The sequence below is a fragment of the Osmerus mordax genome, chromosome 10 (assembly GCF_038355195.1).
Source record: "Osmerus mordax isolate fOsmMor3 chromosome 10, fOsmMor3.pri, whole genome shotgun sequence".
Lineage (NCBI taxonomy): Eukaryota > Metazoa > Chordata > Actinopteri > Osmeriformes > Osmeridae > Osmerus > Osmerus mordax.
The window spans coordinates 6,943,151-6,959,406 of record NC_090059.1 but is presented as its reverse complement, the minus strand read 5'-3'; the positions used below and the strand labels follow the sequence as shown (position 1 = coordinate 6,959,406).

General features: G+C 47.7%; 1 protein-coding gene across 1 annotated transcript in view; it reads left to right on the top strand.

Moving 5' to 3' along the window:
* The window catches only part of abcc3 (ATP-binding cassette, sub-family C (CFTR/MRP), member 3), a 38,399-nt gene that overhangs the window by 10,147 nt on the left and 11,996 nt on the right, over positions 1 to 16,256 (top strand). The window contains exons 2-7 of the mRNA XM_067244208.1: positions 10,131 to 10,307; positions 10,703 to 10,828; positions 11,480 to 11,617; positions 12,884 to 13,009; positions 13,374 to 13,435; positions 14,075 to 14,212. Of these exons, the coding sequence (XP_067100309.1) occupies positions 10,131 to 10,307; positions 10,703 to 10,828; positions 11,480 to 11,617; positions 12,884 to 13,009; positions 13,374 to 13,435; positions 14,075 to 14,212 (767 nt within the window). The remainder of the gene's footprint in view (positions 1 to 10,130; positions 10,308 to 10,702; positions 10,829 to 11,479; positions 11,618 to 12,883; positions 13,010 to 13,373; positions 13,436 to 14,074; positions 14,213 to 16,256) is intronic.

Below are 16,256 nucleotides of genomic sequence, written 5' to 3'. Positions count from 1 at the left end.
GCTCTAGAAAATGGGCTTGCACACCCCCAACTGCCCCACTCATGACTGCTGCCCCGTCGTAAGTATGTGCCACACATTTCAACTGATCAATTCTCTACCAGTTGATATTCAATTGCAGCAGTTATTGATGTAGCATCAAAATGTGTCATCTCTGTAAGGGCTAGGAACCTCTCCTTCACTGTACCCTCCATTGAAACATATCTCACACAGTGCCAACTGTTCTGTCTTTCCATCTCTGGCCTCATCAGCCATAATGGCATACATCTTTGATTCCCTCATCTCACTGACAATAGTTACAGTTACCTCTTGTGAACAACATTCTATCATCTCATTCTGACAGGTAGACGAGAGGTATGTGCTGTTTGATGGGGGTGTATACCTCTGCAAGAAAGGATCAAACTGCCTCAGAAGTGTCATTCACTCTATTGCAATTGCCTTTACTGTGGCTTTCAACGGTTTCGCCATGACCTTGAAATGGTATTCCTTGCTTTCCCAATGTGCAGGTCACTGCCACGACACGTTTCAGGTACTCTCTTCTTTCGCTAACTTCAATGAAACTCGCTGTCTATCTGCTGTAGAACATTGCCTTGTTATAGACTTTCTTGGTCGCTGTTCCAGCAAACTACACTGTCCTTGTGATTTCATGTTTTTGAAACAAGCTCAGTGCCTTTCTCCAATTCTTGACTCCACCATTCACAAATACCTCCTGTCTAAGATTTTTACCAAATACTCGGCAAGCGAAGCATAAAGCAGCATTTGTCCTAGAGCAGTATTCTAGCCATTTTAAACTCTGGAACCAGTTTTGTTGGAAAACTCTTATGCATGCCAAACTGATCCTGTGGGTACTGAGACAGATTTGACTGTTTAGGACCTGTGTCCTTATCCCCTAAATCAAAAGAAACATATTGAGACCCTGCTGCTTTGGCTTGGTGGTCAGAATGCTGCTCTCTCTCTGTCTCTACTTCATTTGACTTCACTTATCTCCCAGAGACTCTCCCTGTTCTTCTCTTTCTTATTTTAATGCAAAAATAAACAAATAGCATATATAGTTAACTAGGAACGTTTTTGATTAAGATGTCCTGTTTAGAATGAAGTCCACTGACATATGTTCTAAATGTACTCCTGGGGCCTTATTCACAAAACATTGTATCTTATCTTAATGCAGTCAGGTAACAACCTTTTCTCTCCTTACTCTCACATGAACCTGGCTCTTTTCTTGAGAACAAATAATTGTATGTCCATCTATGGAAAAACAGTAATATCCAATGAGTGAGGGTTTGTTCCCATGCTTCAATTCACGGCCCATAAATTTTATGTAAATATTTCATAAAGCCCGAGTCTATCACGATAAGAAACATTGTGGCTACTTTAACTAAAATAATACAGTGCATCTGTTAGCTCGTTAGCTGGCAAGTGTGCAAGCAGACTAGCTGAGAGATAGCTAACATTAGCTGAAAATCTAATCTGGCTATCTGAAAAGCTAGCCAGCGAACAACTTCAGCTAACGTTCTTTCCCCCCTATTTTGACGATCTGAAACGCAAGTATCAAAACGCAAAGCGCAAGTAACTTTGTGGGCGGGACTCCGGCTCGGTTGCTATTTTGCCGGCGGGATAAATGACTTTGCGCCTGGCGCAAATCTAAAATGGGTAGGTCCGAAGTAGCTACATTACTAATGGGTGTGGTTTGGGCGTAACGTGCAATAAACCAATCAGAGCGTCATCTCACATTCCCTTTAAGAGCAGCGCTTGTTCCATGGCGGATTGCTATTATAACGGCGGATTTGCCTGGGCCGTAACAGATAGATAAGTGACATTGTATGGGAAAGGCAGAGCAGTTTTCTCATTGCACTAAATTGCCCGCTCATGCTGCTCATTCAAATTCTTATTCTTATTTTTATATAGCCTACCCTATATATATATTTTTTTATTGTTTAGTTCTTGGAATTAGTTTAACTATTGTACTTTTTTACTTAATTTAAGACCCGTATATGTTTATTGTTTGCACCTTCCTGCCACAGTAAATTCTGTGTTTGTGTAACAGGCTACATGGCGAATAAACCGAATTCTGATTCTGATTCTGATGGAGATGGGAGAACAAAACCCACCCAAATTAGCTTCGGTTAAACAGGCGTGGGGAAAATTGCCGCAATTGTTACAAATCATGTTCACATACATAGAGATTTCTCATGAAAATCTTTTTATAAACATTGAAGAAATGTAACACGCCATAAATCAAAACAATGTAACGTAGCTTCGCAGAAAGAAGACCCTGGCCTCGCCAGCAGTGTGCACGGACCAAGCTTGCGCCCTTAAAATAGCATCTGAATAATGCGCCATTGACTTTAGACCACGTTTTTCCTGGTCAGTGGCCGAATTGTTTTTCGGAAACTGCAAAATAGCACCAGGGAACGTTTGCGCCGGAACACGCCTCCTTTTTCGCTGAACCGCCCACGGGAGCCCAAGGTCATTTCGACGTGCGTCTGTAGAGGGAAAAGTCCGCTTTACGTCGAGTGCAAACTAGGAATGATACTTGCGTCTTTGACAAAGTAAATTGCGCTGGGTGCAAGATCGGGCCCTTTGACACTTAACACTGAGATGGAACTAGAACCAGACACTTTTTAAGTCACAGTCATGACGGAAACGTTCTCTCTCAGAACATTCAGCAATTTTAGTTGCTTACGTTTCAACTTGTGTTCTTAATCTGCGCCATGAAATTAACTAAGTTACCTCTTCTCCTTTGTTTTACTGGCATACTACCACGTTTGCAAACTCTTACGTTAGAGCACTAACATTTATTTAAGATAATAATAATTCATAATAATAATATATATCTTTTTTTTCCATTATTATTATTTTTAGGGGTGCTGAGATGAAATTTAGGGGTGCTTGAGCACCCCTAAAAAGGGTCTAAAATCGCCAATGCTGTGCACTCGTTACTGGGCCGCTGAGCTGAGGGCTGTCCCAGTTTGCAGGCGACCGGTCACTGCAGTAGTTCATGTCTTCAGGAGTCAGGAGAGCGCATGTCTAACTGAAAACAGATGGTGTTCAGCACCAATATTTCTTTAGCGGCCCCAGAGGTTTTCATAACAACGGCTTAAAGGATGAGCTTGCTTACTCCACTCTGTTTTTGTGTGTCTATCCTTCCCCCTCTCTCTCTCTCTCTCTCTCTCTCTCTCTCTCTCTCTCTCTCTCTCTCTCTCTCTCTCTCTCTCTCTCTCTCTCTCTCCCAGCGTGATTCAGATTCCCTCGACTGAAAGTCCCGTTCCTTTCCTCCAGTCAGAGTAGAACGTGTGAAGTTGTAGAGATAACATCCAGGATGTGGACCAAGACTGGAGGGCACCGGGTACTTCCTGTTGTCGCTCCGTGTGACATGTCAGGTGGGGTTGCACGATGCATGATGAGGAGATCTGTCTCCTCTCACAGCTTCAGTCTTCCCTCTCTTTGAATGAGCGTGCGTTCCTTTCAGCTGTGTATTACATTACGTGATTTAATGTAATTTCAGAATCCCGGCAAATTTGATTCAGGATGAGGTGGTGGGGGTGGGGCTGGTGGTTTGGGGGGTGGGGGGCTGCTTTCAATGTGATTGATGCACTCTGGAATTGTGTTTTTACAGGAAGTGCTTGTGTTCAGTCAATAGTTTTTTTTCACATTTAGCTGTTGACTTAATTCATTTATCAGCAGTTTGTTTGAAATCCTCGCTGGTCCTCATAGGCTGCACAACTGCATCAGCATTCCAATCAGAATGGCCACATGATTTCACCCTCATAGTGTCGGCTAAAATACTCTTTATAATATTAAATACTGTCTTAATAAGACAGGATCCAAATAACTCGAGAGAACAGCCCAGATAAAACCAGGACTGAGAGCTGGGTTTTGTATAATTATTTTATACCAACCTCTTTGAAAAGTGTTGGCACGCACTCATACACAGGGGAGGGGGGGGGGGGGGGGGGGGGGGGGGGGGGAAAAGAGAGAGACGGTGTGGAAGATTGAGAGGGGCTGTTGTGTTGAACTCTCACACCTTAGGCACGCATCGCGTGACCACCCCGGTTCCAGGCGAACGTACAGTCAGGTGGGCTCTGGGCTGCCCCACAGTGAAAGGAAGAGGAGCACGGCTAACAAAACACACGCTCGGTCAGGGCTATTCAGGTGTCACATCCTCACACAGCTGCAGCTACCGTATGGCTTGTGGCGCTATGTTGTGTGCGTGAATGGGCTCAATCTTTTATACACGCGCTTTGTTCCCTTTTAACGGTTTGTCTCGTGTAAGTGGCAGCCCTTAGAGGTACAGAGGAGAAAGACAGAAAAAGAATAGAGAGAAGGACACAGAGGAGAATGGCGAGGATACAGAGGAGAATAGAGACGAGGACACAGAGGAGAATAGAGACGAGGACACAGAGGAGAATAGAGACGAGGACACAGAGGAGAATAGAGAGAGGGACAGAGAGAGGACGAGGAGAGGATGCTGCCCGTGCTTCACCTTGAATTGTTTCGACCACGTGACTGGGGAGGGCAGATCCGGACGGAGAGATCTCTGACGTACGTGATTGCCATCGCTGCAGAGAGGCCATGCGCTTGTTGTCGTTCCACACTCAGGGCCTTCAAGGAGGAAAAGGAGTCTGTAAACCCAGATCTGATCCCTGGCGCACGTGGGCAGGATACACCGCTGGGGCTCGTTGGAACGCAGCGCCAAAACGACCAGCCCGATCGGGGACTGAGATAAAAAAAAAAAGCAAATCAAAAAGTAAACGCGCACGTTAGTGCGGTTCCAAAACGGGCCAATCAACCGTCTACGTAGTGCCAACTGAAAGGAAAGGCCATCGGCAAGAATCCTCCCACCTCTCTTCCTCCTCCTCCTCTCCTATCCTCCACTTTGGGAGACGACGTCCATCAAGGGGTGTGTAAGATCATGTGGTGGGATGTCACACGTGTAGGAAACGTGATCTCTTATCCCTGTGTGCAGCTGTGGTACACTAGAATCAGAATCAGAAAGGGGTTCGCACAGACAAGGAATTGACTTTGGCAGGAAGGTGCATACGTTCAATGTATAGGAGTACATCTTAAATAAGTGGTGTAAGTTGAAACAAGTCTAACCATACTATACAATACTAACAGCCTGGTTCCTGAAGTTAGCAGATCTGTTCCTGTGACTGAACATGTGTGTTTGTACTGGAAGGAGTTCTAGGTTTACATAGTGTAACTACATACACATAAACACAACATTCCTTGTCTCCTGTTCTCCATTTTCCCTCCCTACCTCCCTCCCTGGAGCTGATGGTCTTAACTGATATTGCAGTGTGTCAGGGTCAAATGATCCCAGGAACATGAATTACTGTTACTCATTCATCTTTAACTACATTTTCAAAAACCTCTGTCATTCATACGTGTTAAATGTTATGAAGGCCCCATTCAGCCCTGCCTGTTTGCAGGTTTGAATGAGCAGAAGAGAGTTCAGAAGAGTTCGACCTTCCTCCAAGTCAGTCTGAATGGGCAGGTGTACCAACCTGACCCACCTTACACAAACTCATTATGAGAACCACGCTCAGCTCACCTCCTCCCCCACCTCCCGGCAAGGTGACCTGCCTTCTTTCCCAACCGAACAAAGATTATCGACCGTATGACAGGGAGGGATGGAGTCAGATGGCTGAGCGGTTAGGGAATCAGGCCATTAATCAGAAGGTTCCCGGCCGTGCGAAATGACGCTGTGCCCTTGGGCGAGGCACTTCACCCTACTTGCCTCGGGGGGAATGTCCCTGTACTTACTGTAAGTCGCTCTGGATAAGAGCGTCTGCTAAATAACGTGATGTATGAGTCACATCCTCTCCATGGTGCCTTATCTTCCCTGCAGGTTAGCTCCGAGGGATTCCCGACACGGACTCTCCCCTCTCACGTTCCACACCTTTCTTTCAGTATTTCAATTCCGACGATTCTATAGCAGCCACTGCTGCTCCCAGACCGCTGGAGTGAAATAACGACAGTGGGAGTCCATTAGTGAAGTCTGTAGTCTGCCAGGTGTGTCAGAGAAGGGAGCTTTGATCTAGGACTTGTGATATTCCAGGTACAGGCAAGTAAACCTAATCCCAAATCTGTACTGGTTCTCTGAGATACTCAATAGGTCGGAACCCCTGGCCCTGTGTCCTACACAGGGCTGAGGGGAAGGGTGTTACAATACGTTTGGAACCGCCAAGGTTAAAGAGAGGGAAACGATTTGGAACGGGGTCGGCGCTCGGGGCGGAGTTTTACGAACACACGTGTCGGAAACAGCACTCATGCACTATGTCTGCTCCTCACCCACTGAGCCGGTGTCTGTTGTCGGAGTGTGTTCACACGCAGAGAGCGGAGAAAGCTCCCTCCCTGCGTGGAGCAATAACAAGAGAAGGAGCCGTGTTTGCTCCCGTTTACGTTTGCCCGTGTCCCAGTGCGATGGGCGGTTTCTTTTCGCCACACAACGGGCCACGGTGCGACGGACACACACTCGATCCATTTGTTGCGTTCGCGTTGTTCTTTCTCGCCCGCGTCACTCTTGCGGTCTCACCTCTGACTGGAATGTATTTTTCTTCCTGTCTTTTTCTCAGTTATTTGCCCGCCTTAAAAGTGTGATCCATTGACTTGAGCGTCTCCTCGTTCGGTGTGTCTGGTCCAGTTCCTGCCGTGCCGGTCTCCTTCCGCGCCGGTCGTTCTGTCTCGCTCTGCTGTCCGTTCTTACCGGCACACGGATGAGGACTGAGGAGGAAAGGTCAGCCCTGTGCCGCTCTAACATATGGGAAATGGGCATTAGAGAATCATCCATTTGAAGTAACTTCATCATCCCGGATGAGTGGGCTGAGGGTACAGGAGGAGACACGCTGTCTCCTGGCCGTGGGGTCGGCCCGGAGACAGCAGAAAAAGCCGACGGCAGAAAAAGCTGAATCGATTCTTGTTTGCCGAGGTCACGTTGGTAAACATTTATACAACTTAAAAGAGAAGTTGTCGTGTTGTGGACTCAGTTGGAGTGGGAGGTGGAGAAACAGGCATGGAGAAATCCTTTCACAACACACCAGATGTGGTCAGGCAGAGGGCTGTGTCGACTGTCTGGCTGCGGGGTGTGTTGCACATCTTGTGTGGAGCAGGTACAGTGTGTGTTACATGACTAGCGTGTGTTTCATGTCTGGTGTGGTGAACTATTATTGTATGAAGGCCCAGATAATTTGGTAGCTTCTGGCACACACACACACACACACACAAATACACACGCGCGCACACACATGCAAATACACACACACACACATGCAAATACACACACACACACTCACATAATATGTACACACACACACACACATACTACATGAGAGTGATGACAGAGAGAGTGAGAAGCACAGAGAGCAGGACAGCTGTGTTTATCTAGCACAGGGTCTGGGCCGCTATGCCATTACATTGTGAGCCCTTGAAAGCATGTTCACCTCCAGCTCCTACTGTGAAATCAAGGTATATAAACAAAAACATCAACATACTACTACATGTCTCTCTCTCTCTCCTTCCTTCTTCCTGTCTGCCTCTCCGACTCTCTCTCTTTCTCTGGTTCTCCCTCTCTCAAACTCTTTCCCTCCTCTCCTTCTCTACCTTCTTTACATCTGTCAATTATTGATGCGCACAACACTAGGCCCAGTGTCAGCTTTGGCAGAGAAGGATTGGAACAGCAGGTGTTGTTGGCAGTCAGCATACAGTGTCAGAGGCTGCAGATGCATACCATAGCTCCTTTCCCCTCGACGCGCTCTTGTCATTGGACACCGGTTGTCCCAGCAACCGGGAACCGTAAAGTCATTAAGGGGACGTTGATCTTGTCCGAAAAATATTAGCTGTCGTTTGTCTTCATTATATTTTCACTGTGCTCCTTCTTCCCTGTCGATCCAGGGGGGTTTAAACCGGGTTATCAGCGATGTGGAGTACTTTGCAGACAGCCCAAATTATGACCTACTGTGTCTACGTGCAAATCCGCAGAAAAGAGGACATCAGTCAGTGCGAGACGATATCTGATACCGTGTGTACATTCAGAGGATCATCAGAATATTCGTCTTCTCTTTTTGCTATTGTTTCACATGAACAGAGCAGGTTGAGGGAGGGGCAGGCTGATATCCATGGAGGGTTTTGCATGTGGTTCATGTGCTGGCGTGATCATGTGAGATGTTGTGTGTTCTCCAGGGCAACTCATTTTCTATCATCTTTCAAATCTCTTTTCTCTTTCTCGCTCTCTCTGTATCTCTCTATCTCCTTACTCTCGTCATGAATGCCTCTCTCCCTCTTGCTCTTTCCATCTCATCCTTCTTCTCTCTCTGTCCTTCTCTCTCTGTTTTCTCTCTCTGTGCTTATAGTTAAGTGGGATGCATAAAGCATGTGCTAATGTATCAAAGAATTACGTGTGCTTTCTCCTCAAGGGTCAGAGAAAAGGTTTCCCAGCTCTGGTTTTATGCAGTTTCAGAAATGGATTCTGTCCACAGGAAGCTTTCAACATCATAGCTGCCTCTGCCTGAGAAAAAGAACTCAGCTGTACATGTTGAGTTAAGAAAGTGGAAGTTGATAAAGAAAGTGTTTTGTCCGTCTCTTCATAAACGGAGTGACTAAATTCAGTTAAGTTCTGGATTTTAATACGTATTTATCAATCTGCAGATTGGGAGAGAAAACCAGTCTTCTGACCATAAATGACAACACAACACCAAGCTTAGGTCTCAACCAGGTCTCTCTCCGCTCCGAAAGCCGGAGGACCATCTTTTATAGGGCACAAGAATGTAAACATAGATTGTGACAGTCAGGCAGGAATGATGTTACAGCAGTCTCAGAGAAAAAGATTCACTGCTCCCAACACATGACAACTCTCACACTAGAGAGTTCATAGTTGGAGCTCTCCTTGTAGTCATGACAAGGACCGTTTAGTCAGTACTTTCTCCTGACCCCGAACATCTATTAACCTGACACATAAACACAATATACTGTTATTAATAGCAAGCTTACATGATAAACGTACTAACTAGTATCCAATGACTAGTTCTATTGATTAGTGATTAATGTAAGCACACAGGAAATCCCAATTTCTTCCACAAAGTATTCTAGCAGAGGCTGAGTCATGCTGTGGACAGTATGCTGACAGTAGCAGGTATTGTGTATTGCATTTGTAATGCTCAGCGGGAAATATTTGCCTGCAGACCGAGAGATTCCAGGTTCAAATCCTCCTCGTACAATCCGCTTTGGATGAGCGCTCCTGCTAAATGAATACTTTGTATTCTTTTTTTCCGTTTATTATTCATTATATTGGAGTATGCCTCTTGTGTGTCTTATCTGTTCAGGATCTATGCTCAGTGTTGCAGTGTCTCTGCATCGGGAACTGAGCTGTACTAAGGAAGCATGGAGCACACGAGTTGATACTCACAAACACACACACTCGTAGCCTACGTACACACACATCAACACGTTCATACATACACACGCGCGCGTATGCCGTTATCAGGGCATGACATTCCATCCATGAAATGTGACCTGATGTCACCGCGGAAACTGACCTGACTGAGCCCTAAGTGGTTCGGGTCAGCCCAGTCTGTGATGCTAACGTGATGAGGCCCTGCAGAGTCATCAGGGTGTTGCCCTGAGATGAACTGTCCCTCTCTCTGTCTGGGTTTACATTTACATTTAGTCATTTAGCAGACGCTCTTATCCAGGGACATTCTCCCCGAGGCAAGTAGGGTGAAGTGCCTTGCCCAAGGACACAACGTCGTTTGGCACAGCCGGGATTCGAACCAACAACCTTCTGATTAATAGCCCGACTCCCTAACCGCTCAGCCATCTGACCCCCAAAAAGGGGCCTAGCTAGTTAAAGGGGCCTAGCACAACATGCAGCACACACGAAAGCTTGCAGTAAGCGCTGCAAGCCTTTCTAGAGAATGAAAGAGCCTAGTGTTGAGGGACACGCTTGTTTCCAGTGCTCAAGAGGTCATGAAAGGTCCTCCGTCATCAGAATCTAAGATCAGCTGCTGGTTTCCTCTCCGGTGGGAGACGTGTAGAGTGTCGGCGGTGAAACTGGCGGCATGGCGGTGCTTGGGCCCCCTCCTCCTCCTCCTTCATCCCACCCTAACGCCTGTCCTCCATCTTGTCTGGTCACCCAGGAAGCCAACCGGACGCTCCACACGGACAGCCCGGACCTGCCGGTGTGTTTCCAGCTGTCCGTCCTGTCATGGCTGCCCTGCCTGTACCTCTGGGCCGTCAGCCCTCTCTACCTCCTCTACCTCAAGAAGAACAACAAAGGCTACATCATGATGTCCATCCTGAACCGGGTCAAAACGGTGAGGAGAAGGAGCTCAGGCGGCCGCGCGACACGGTCGCCGGTTCGTCAACGGTCCCGTCTCGGAGGTTGGGTTAGGGTCTTCGCCTGGGCGACTGGTGGGATGTTTCGACTTTTTGTAAATGTGTCTTTGTATTTAGTGTGTCTCTCTTTTGCTTTATCGTCCTCTATTTCTGTCTCTCTCTCTCTCTCTCTCTCTTGATTTTCTCGATATCTCTCTTTCCCTCTCTTTCTCTCCTCTGCCTCTCACTCGCCCCCCCTCCCCCCCCCTCCCAACATCTCTCTCCCTACCTCCCCTTTTCTCCTTGCTCTCCTTCTCTCCCCCCTCTCCTCTTCTCCCTCACCGCCACCCTCTCTCTCTGTCTCTCTCCCCTCTCTCTTCCCTCTCACCTCCAGGCTCTGGGTGTGGTCCTGTGGATCGTGTGCTGGACTGACCTCTTCTACACGTTCCACGAGCTGCAGAGTGGCTTCTCCCAGCCGCCCATCTACTTCGTCACTCCGCTGGTGGTCGGCATGACAATGGTAGGTGCTCGGACAAGCGGACGTGCCGGTGTAAACACACCGACCTTGGATCACTCACGCCCCTCCCTGACAAAGGGCCCGTTCTATAGATCCGGCTAGCGTACTTTGCGAAGGTTGTAGCCGCTGTATTGGGGTTTTGTCTTGATTCAGTGGCGGGTCTGGTTTCTGTAGCATTTCTGGATTGTTTTTTTGGTGGGGCTGTTTGGTCCGTGCAGTGTGTGTGACCACAGTAGCCCACAAACACAGTAACCCACATCCGCTAATACAGGGCAGGGTGAACTCGCCTGGAATGGGATTTATTGGGAGCGCGTGTACATTTTACGTTTAGTCATTTAGCAGACTCTCTTATCCAGAGCGACTTACAGTATGTGTGTGTGCCATGTGAGAGGGGGCGTCTGAGGACAGCACCGCTACCTTACATGGCCTCTGTGTTGCTGTGCTTATTTAACTGTGTACTCTCTCTCTCTCTCTCTCTCTCTCTGTCTCTCTCACACTCACACTCACACTCACTCACACACACACCACCCTCTCTCTTTAATCTTTCCCTCTCTCCAATCTCCCTCTCCTTCCCCTCTTTCTCTCCTCTCCTCTCCCCCCCCCCCCTTCCTCTCTATCTGTCCGTCGTTCTCCTCCTCCCTGTGTGTCTCTCAGCTGCTGGCGACCTTCCTGGTCCAGCTGGAGAGGCTGCGAGGCGTGCAGTCCTCCGGGGTTCTCTTCATCTTCTGGTTCGTGTCCACTCTGTGTGCCATCGTGCCTTTCCGCTCCAAGATCATCCAGGCCTCCAACCAGGTACGGTGGTTCAGACACCATCCCACACACGCAAGGCACACGAGTCTCGACTCTCTCTCTCACACACTCTCTCTGTCTCTCTCTCTCTCTCTCTCTCTCTCTCTCTCACATGGACACTCTCTCAACTCTTTTTCACTCTCTCGCTGTCTGTCTCTCTCTCATGCACAAACACACACACAAACTCTCTCTCAAACACACAGGACACTCAACTCTTTCACGCACACTCTCTCTCTAACTCTCTCACACAAACACACACACACACATACATTCATAGTTCATATTCTAAAACCTCTTTTCATCCACGTCTCCCTCTTCTTATCTACCTCTCCTCCTCTCCTCAACTGACCTCCCTCAACCTCTGAGGGAAAATGTATCACTCCTTCTCTCCTCACGTCCTCCCTCCCTCTCTAACACCCTTGTTAAAGAGCTTATGCTAGTTGGCTACTTTGTGGTGTTGGGGTCAACTGAGGTTGATAATGAGGAGGTGAGGGGAGAGGAGAGCGAGTCCAGGAGAGGGCAAGAATGCAGAAATGTGAGGATTGTGTGTGGATGGGGGTGGGAGGGGGGGGGGGCGTGATAGGATAGGAGAGGATAGGTTAGGACAGACAGGCAGACCGACAGGCAGACAGACAGATTGTGTGTGGATGGTGTGGATCCTTGTACCTCAAGGATCCATAAGATCTATACACATCCGTGTCTTAGCTTGTATAAAGGGCTTTACACATAAATCGTTTGATTTGATTTGGATTATCCCCGATGCTCTTTGCGAAAACATTTTGATTTAACCACCGGGAGCAGGAATCAGCTTTCAAATCGGCGCTGTAAACACATAGGTTGGCCTCAATATTTTCAGGCCAAGTGGTAGGCTTAACCGCATTAACTGTCCTGCCATGAAGGGTCAGGTGAGGATAGGCTGGCTAGCTGCATAGACGGCTGGCTCCTTTCAGAGACAGACCCTCGCTCTGTGTCTGTGTGTGTACAGTGTGTGTACAGTATATATGTGTGTGTGTACAGTTTGTGGGTACGCGTTCAGTATGTCTCTGTGAGTGTGCATGTGCACAGTAAGTGGGTGTGCGTATAGTATGTGTGTGTGTGTGCATGTGTGTGTATACAGTAAGTGGGTGTGTGTGTGTGTACAATGAGTGTGTGTACCGTGTATGCGGGTGTGTCCAGTATGTCTGTGTGTGGGAGCACAATGTGTGTGTGCAGTGTGCGGGTGGGTGTGTGTACTGTACTGGGTGTGTTCCTGACGTCCGCGTGTTGCAGACGGAGGGACCGGACCATCTCCGTCTCGCCACCTTCTACGTGTATTTCATCCTGCTGGTGCTGCAGCTGGTGCTCTGCTGCTTCAATGAGAAGCCTCCCCTCTTCTCCAACGTCGTCACCGACCCTGTGAGGAAACCAAATGCGCCTGTGTGTGTGGATGTGTGTGTAAGTGTGTGTGTCGATGTGAGTTTGTGTGCGTTTGTGTCAGTGGGTGTGTAGGTTGTGGTGCGTTCGCGTGTGTGCGCGCGTGTGTTCTTCTGCGTCGGTGTGCCTTCGGCAAGTGGGGGGGAGGGAGAAGAAAGGGGGAGCGTGCGAGAGAGTGTGTTGACGTGTGCTCGGGTGCCCAGCACAGCTTACTCCCAAGTGTGTTTAGAGGGAGCACACACACACACACACACACAGCTGTTGCCTCAGGCAGGGAGTCGTCTGGCTCTGTCCTCATCTGACTCGCCTGGCCTATTTATTTCCATTTCTGCGTATTCCTTCCCAGAATCCCTGTCCTGAGTCCACCGCCGGCTTCCTGTCCACCATGACCTTCTGGTGGTTCACCAGGTAACAGAACCCTGTCTGCAACACAACACAGCCCTGCCCCCCCCCCCCCTGCCCCCCCCCCCCCTGCCCCCCCCCCCCCCCCCCCCTGCTGAACCCACATAGGACTGAGATGTATTTACTGTAGTCCAAAAGATGCATAATAATACAAAGGAAAAACAGGCTAGACCAATAGGAGACAAAAAGGAACAGGACCAATCATTTTTCTTTTACAGATGTTACAAATGGTACCGTAAATATCTTTGAAATTTACATTAGAAACTGTTGGGTTGTCAGCAGTCATGGAAACATACAGATTGACCATTTTGTAATCTACTGTTATTACTGAGAAGACTATAGGCAGCACTGCAGTGTTTTGTTTGCAGTTTGTTATTGTATCTATGTGTTACGCTTTAGATACAAATCATCTTTTTTCTCTCTCCCCGCCTCTCATCTCTTTCTCTCCCACCTCTCTCTCTCTCTCTCTCTCTTCCTCTTCTCATCTCTCCATCACCTCTTTCTCTTTCCACGGCATCTCAATTTTCCTCCTACTCTCTCTTGCCTACCCCTATCATTTCTCTCGCACACACCTATTGTTCTCTCTCTTATTTGGTCTCCCTCCCTCGCCCCTCTCTCCTCCCCCACCCCCACCTCCCATCTTAGAATGGCAATCAAAGGCTACAAGAACCCTCTGGAGGCTAAGGACTTGTGGTCGCTGAACAAGAGGGACAGCTCCGAGGTGGTCGTCCCTCACCTGCTGAAGGAGTGGGAGAAAGAGCAGGCCCAGGCTCAGACCTCCAGGTAGGAGGGAGGGAGGGGGGAGAGGAGAGGGAGAGGAGAGGGAGAGAAATCTCATATTGGATCGAACTTTGCAGGTCTTGCAGGCTACAGTGTAGAGCAAATTAAATCACATTTTCTTTTTACTGCCCTTTTTACAAGCAATGTTACAGAGCGCTTCACAGATTAGCACAACCAATAAACCCCCCATTCCAGAGATGTTTGGTGATACAGACCAGCAGGTCAGGTCTGGTGGAATACAGAACCAGGGTCCGGTTGCATAAAACACCTTACATTAAGATTTTCCTTAAAGTCAGAGTTAAGGTTTCCTTAAAATATAATTGGTTGCACAAAACACCTTTAAGTCTTCTGCTTATGGTTTCCTTAAATGTTCCCTAAAGTATTTAAGGTTTTCTCCTTGAGTCTTATAATGTTGGTCTTATACTTAAGGAATCCCTTAAAGTTCTTAAAAGCGTTGCAAGAAAGACCTTAGCAACCAAAGTAAGGAAGACAACTTAAGGTACCTCTGACATAATCTTTACCGCATTGCCGAGTTTATTGAGATAAATGAACCTATATTCCAAGAAGATTGTTCCGCGTCCACGAGAACCCGATGGATACGTGTAATGATGAGCAATTGATTTTAAATGATAGATTTGACCGGCAGACAATTCATGAATTGTCCGACCGTCTAGAGTTGGATAACTTTACTTTCCGCTGCTGTGCTCTTCCAGACGTGTTGCAGTTATTAATTGCTCTACGGTTCTATGCTACTGGATCTTTTCAATCTGTAATAGCAGAGGTTTCTAACGGTCTTACTCGTCTGCTGAACCCCGTGGTTAAGTTCCTGGCAAAACAAGAGGAGGATGAGATAGCGGCGCACTTATTTAATTTTGCCGGTTTCCCGAGAGTAGGCCTATGCGGCGTGATAGACGGGACCCACATAAGGATTCCAGCGCCCGTTCAATATGAGGATCAGTTTGTCAGCGAAAAAAAAAATCAACATTCAATCAATGTCCAGTTAGTTTGTATGTAAATGAGATAACCAACGTCGTTGCACAATAGGGGTGTGCGACTGCACAATTTAGTATCGATCCGATACCAAGTAAATACAGGGCCAGTATTGCCAATACCGATGCTTTTTTCTTAGAAAAGCAGCTTATCTGACGTTACTTCACGTGCACGCCGGCAACAGGTCACAGCATAGTGGGGGAGGTGGGGGAGGGGCAAACTGAGCTTGAGCGAAGTGAGAAGAGTGGTGTTTGCACAACCACTATTATGTAAAGGGACTTGTGCGCCGAATGAAGAGAAGAGGAATTTAAACGTAAGTATCGATCTCATCACGCGAGTATCGATCGATACTGATACCAACTTTGGTATAGATACTATCGATACTTTAGATCGACCCACCCACCCCTATTGCACAGTGGCCTGGCAGTAGCCATGACGCTCGGATACTTGATGAAAGCAACGTAGCGAGGGAGTTTGAGGAGGGCACCCCGCTTGGAGACGGTGGGCATCCATGTCGTTCATGGCTCATGACACCCTTCAGGAACCCTGCCAACAGATCTCAAGTGGCCACACCATCTATCAGCTGCATTCTTGACCTTAAATTGGGCCTATAGCTGAATTTACTCGATGTTATTGCTAATAATTGATAGTACCATTCGGTCCCCTCTCCATCTCCCACACAACATGAGAACTACAACTTGGCCTGTGGAAGACACGGGCCATTGAGCGGGTCAACGGGCAGTGGAAACGCCGCTCCCACTGCCTGCATGCTGAGCTCCGTGTAGGTGCAGGCAAAGCATGCCAGATCATTTTAGCACGTGTGGTGCTGTTCGACCTATCCAAAAACGTCATTGCACATGAGGAGGATGAGCAGCATGAAGCCATTGAAGAGTTTGAAGAGGATGCAGAAGTTGAAAACAATGGCTACACTATGCGTGAGGCCATTGTGAACAATTGCTTCCGTGAAATGTGACATGCTACAAAAAAAGAATGATTCCATGTTCATGTCACAGAAACAAGTAACACTAAACAGGAAACTGGAATCAAATGTAATCAT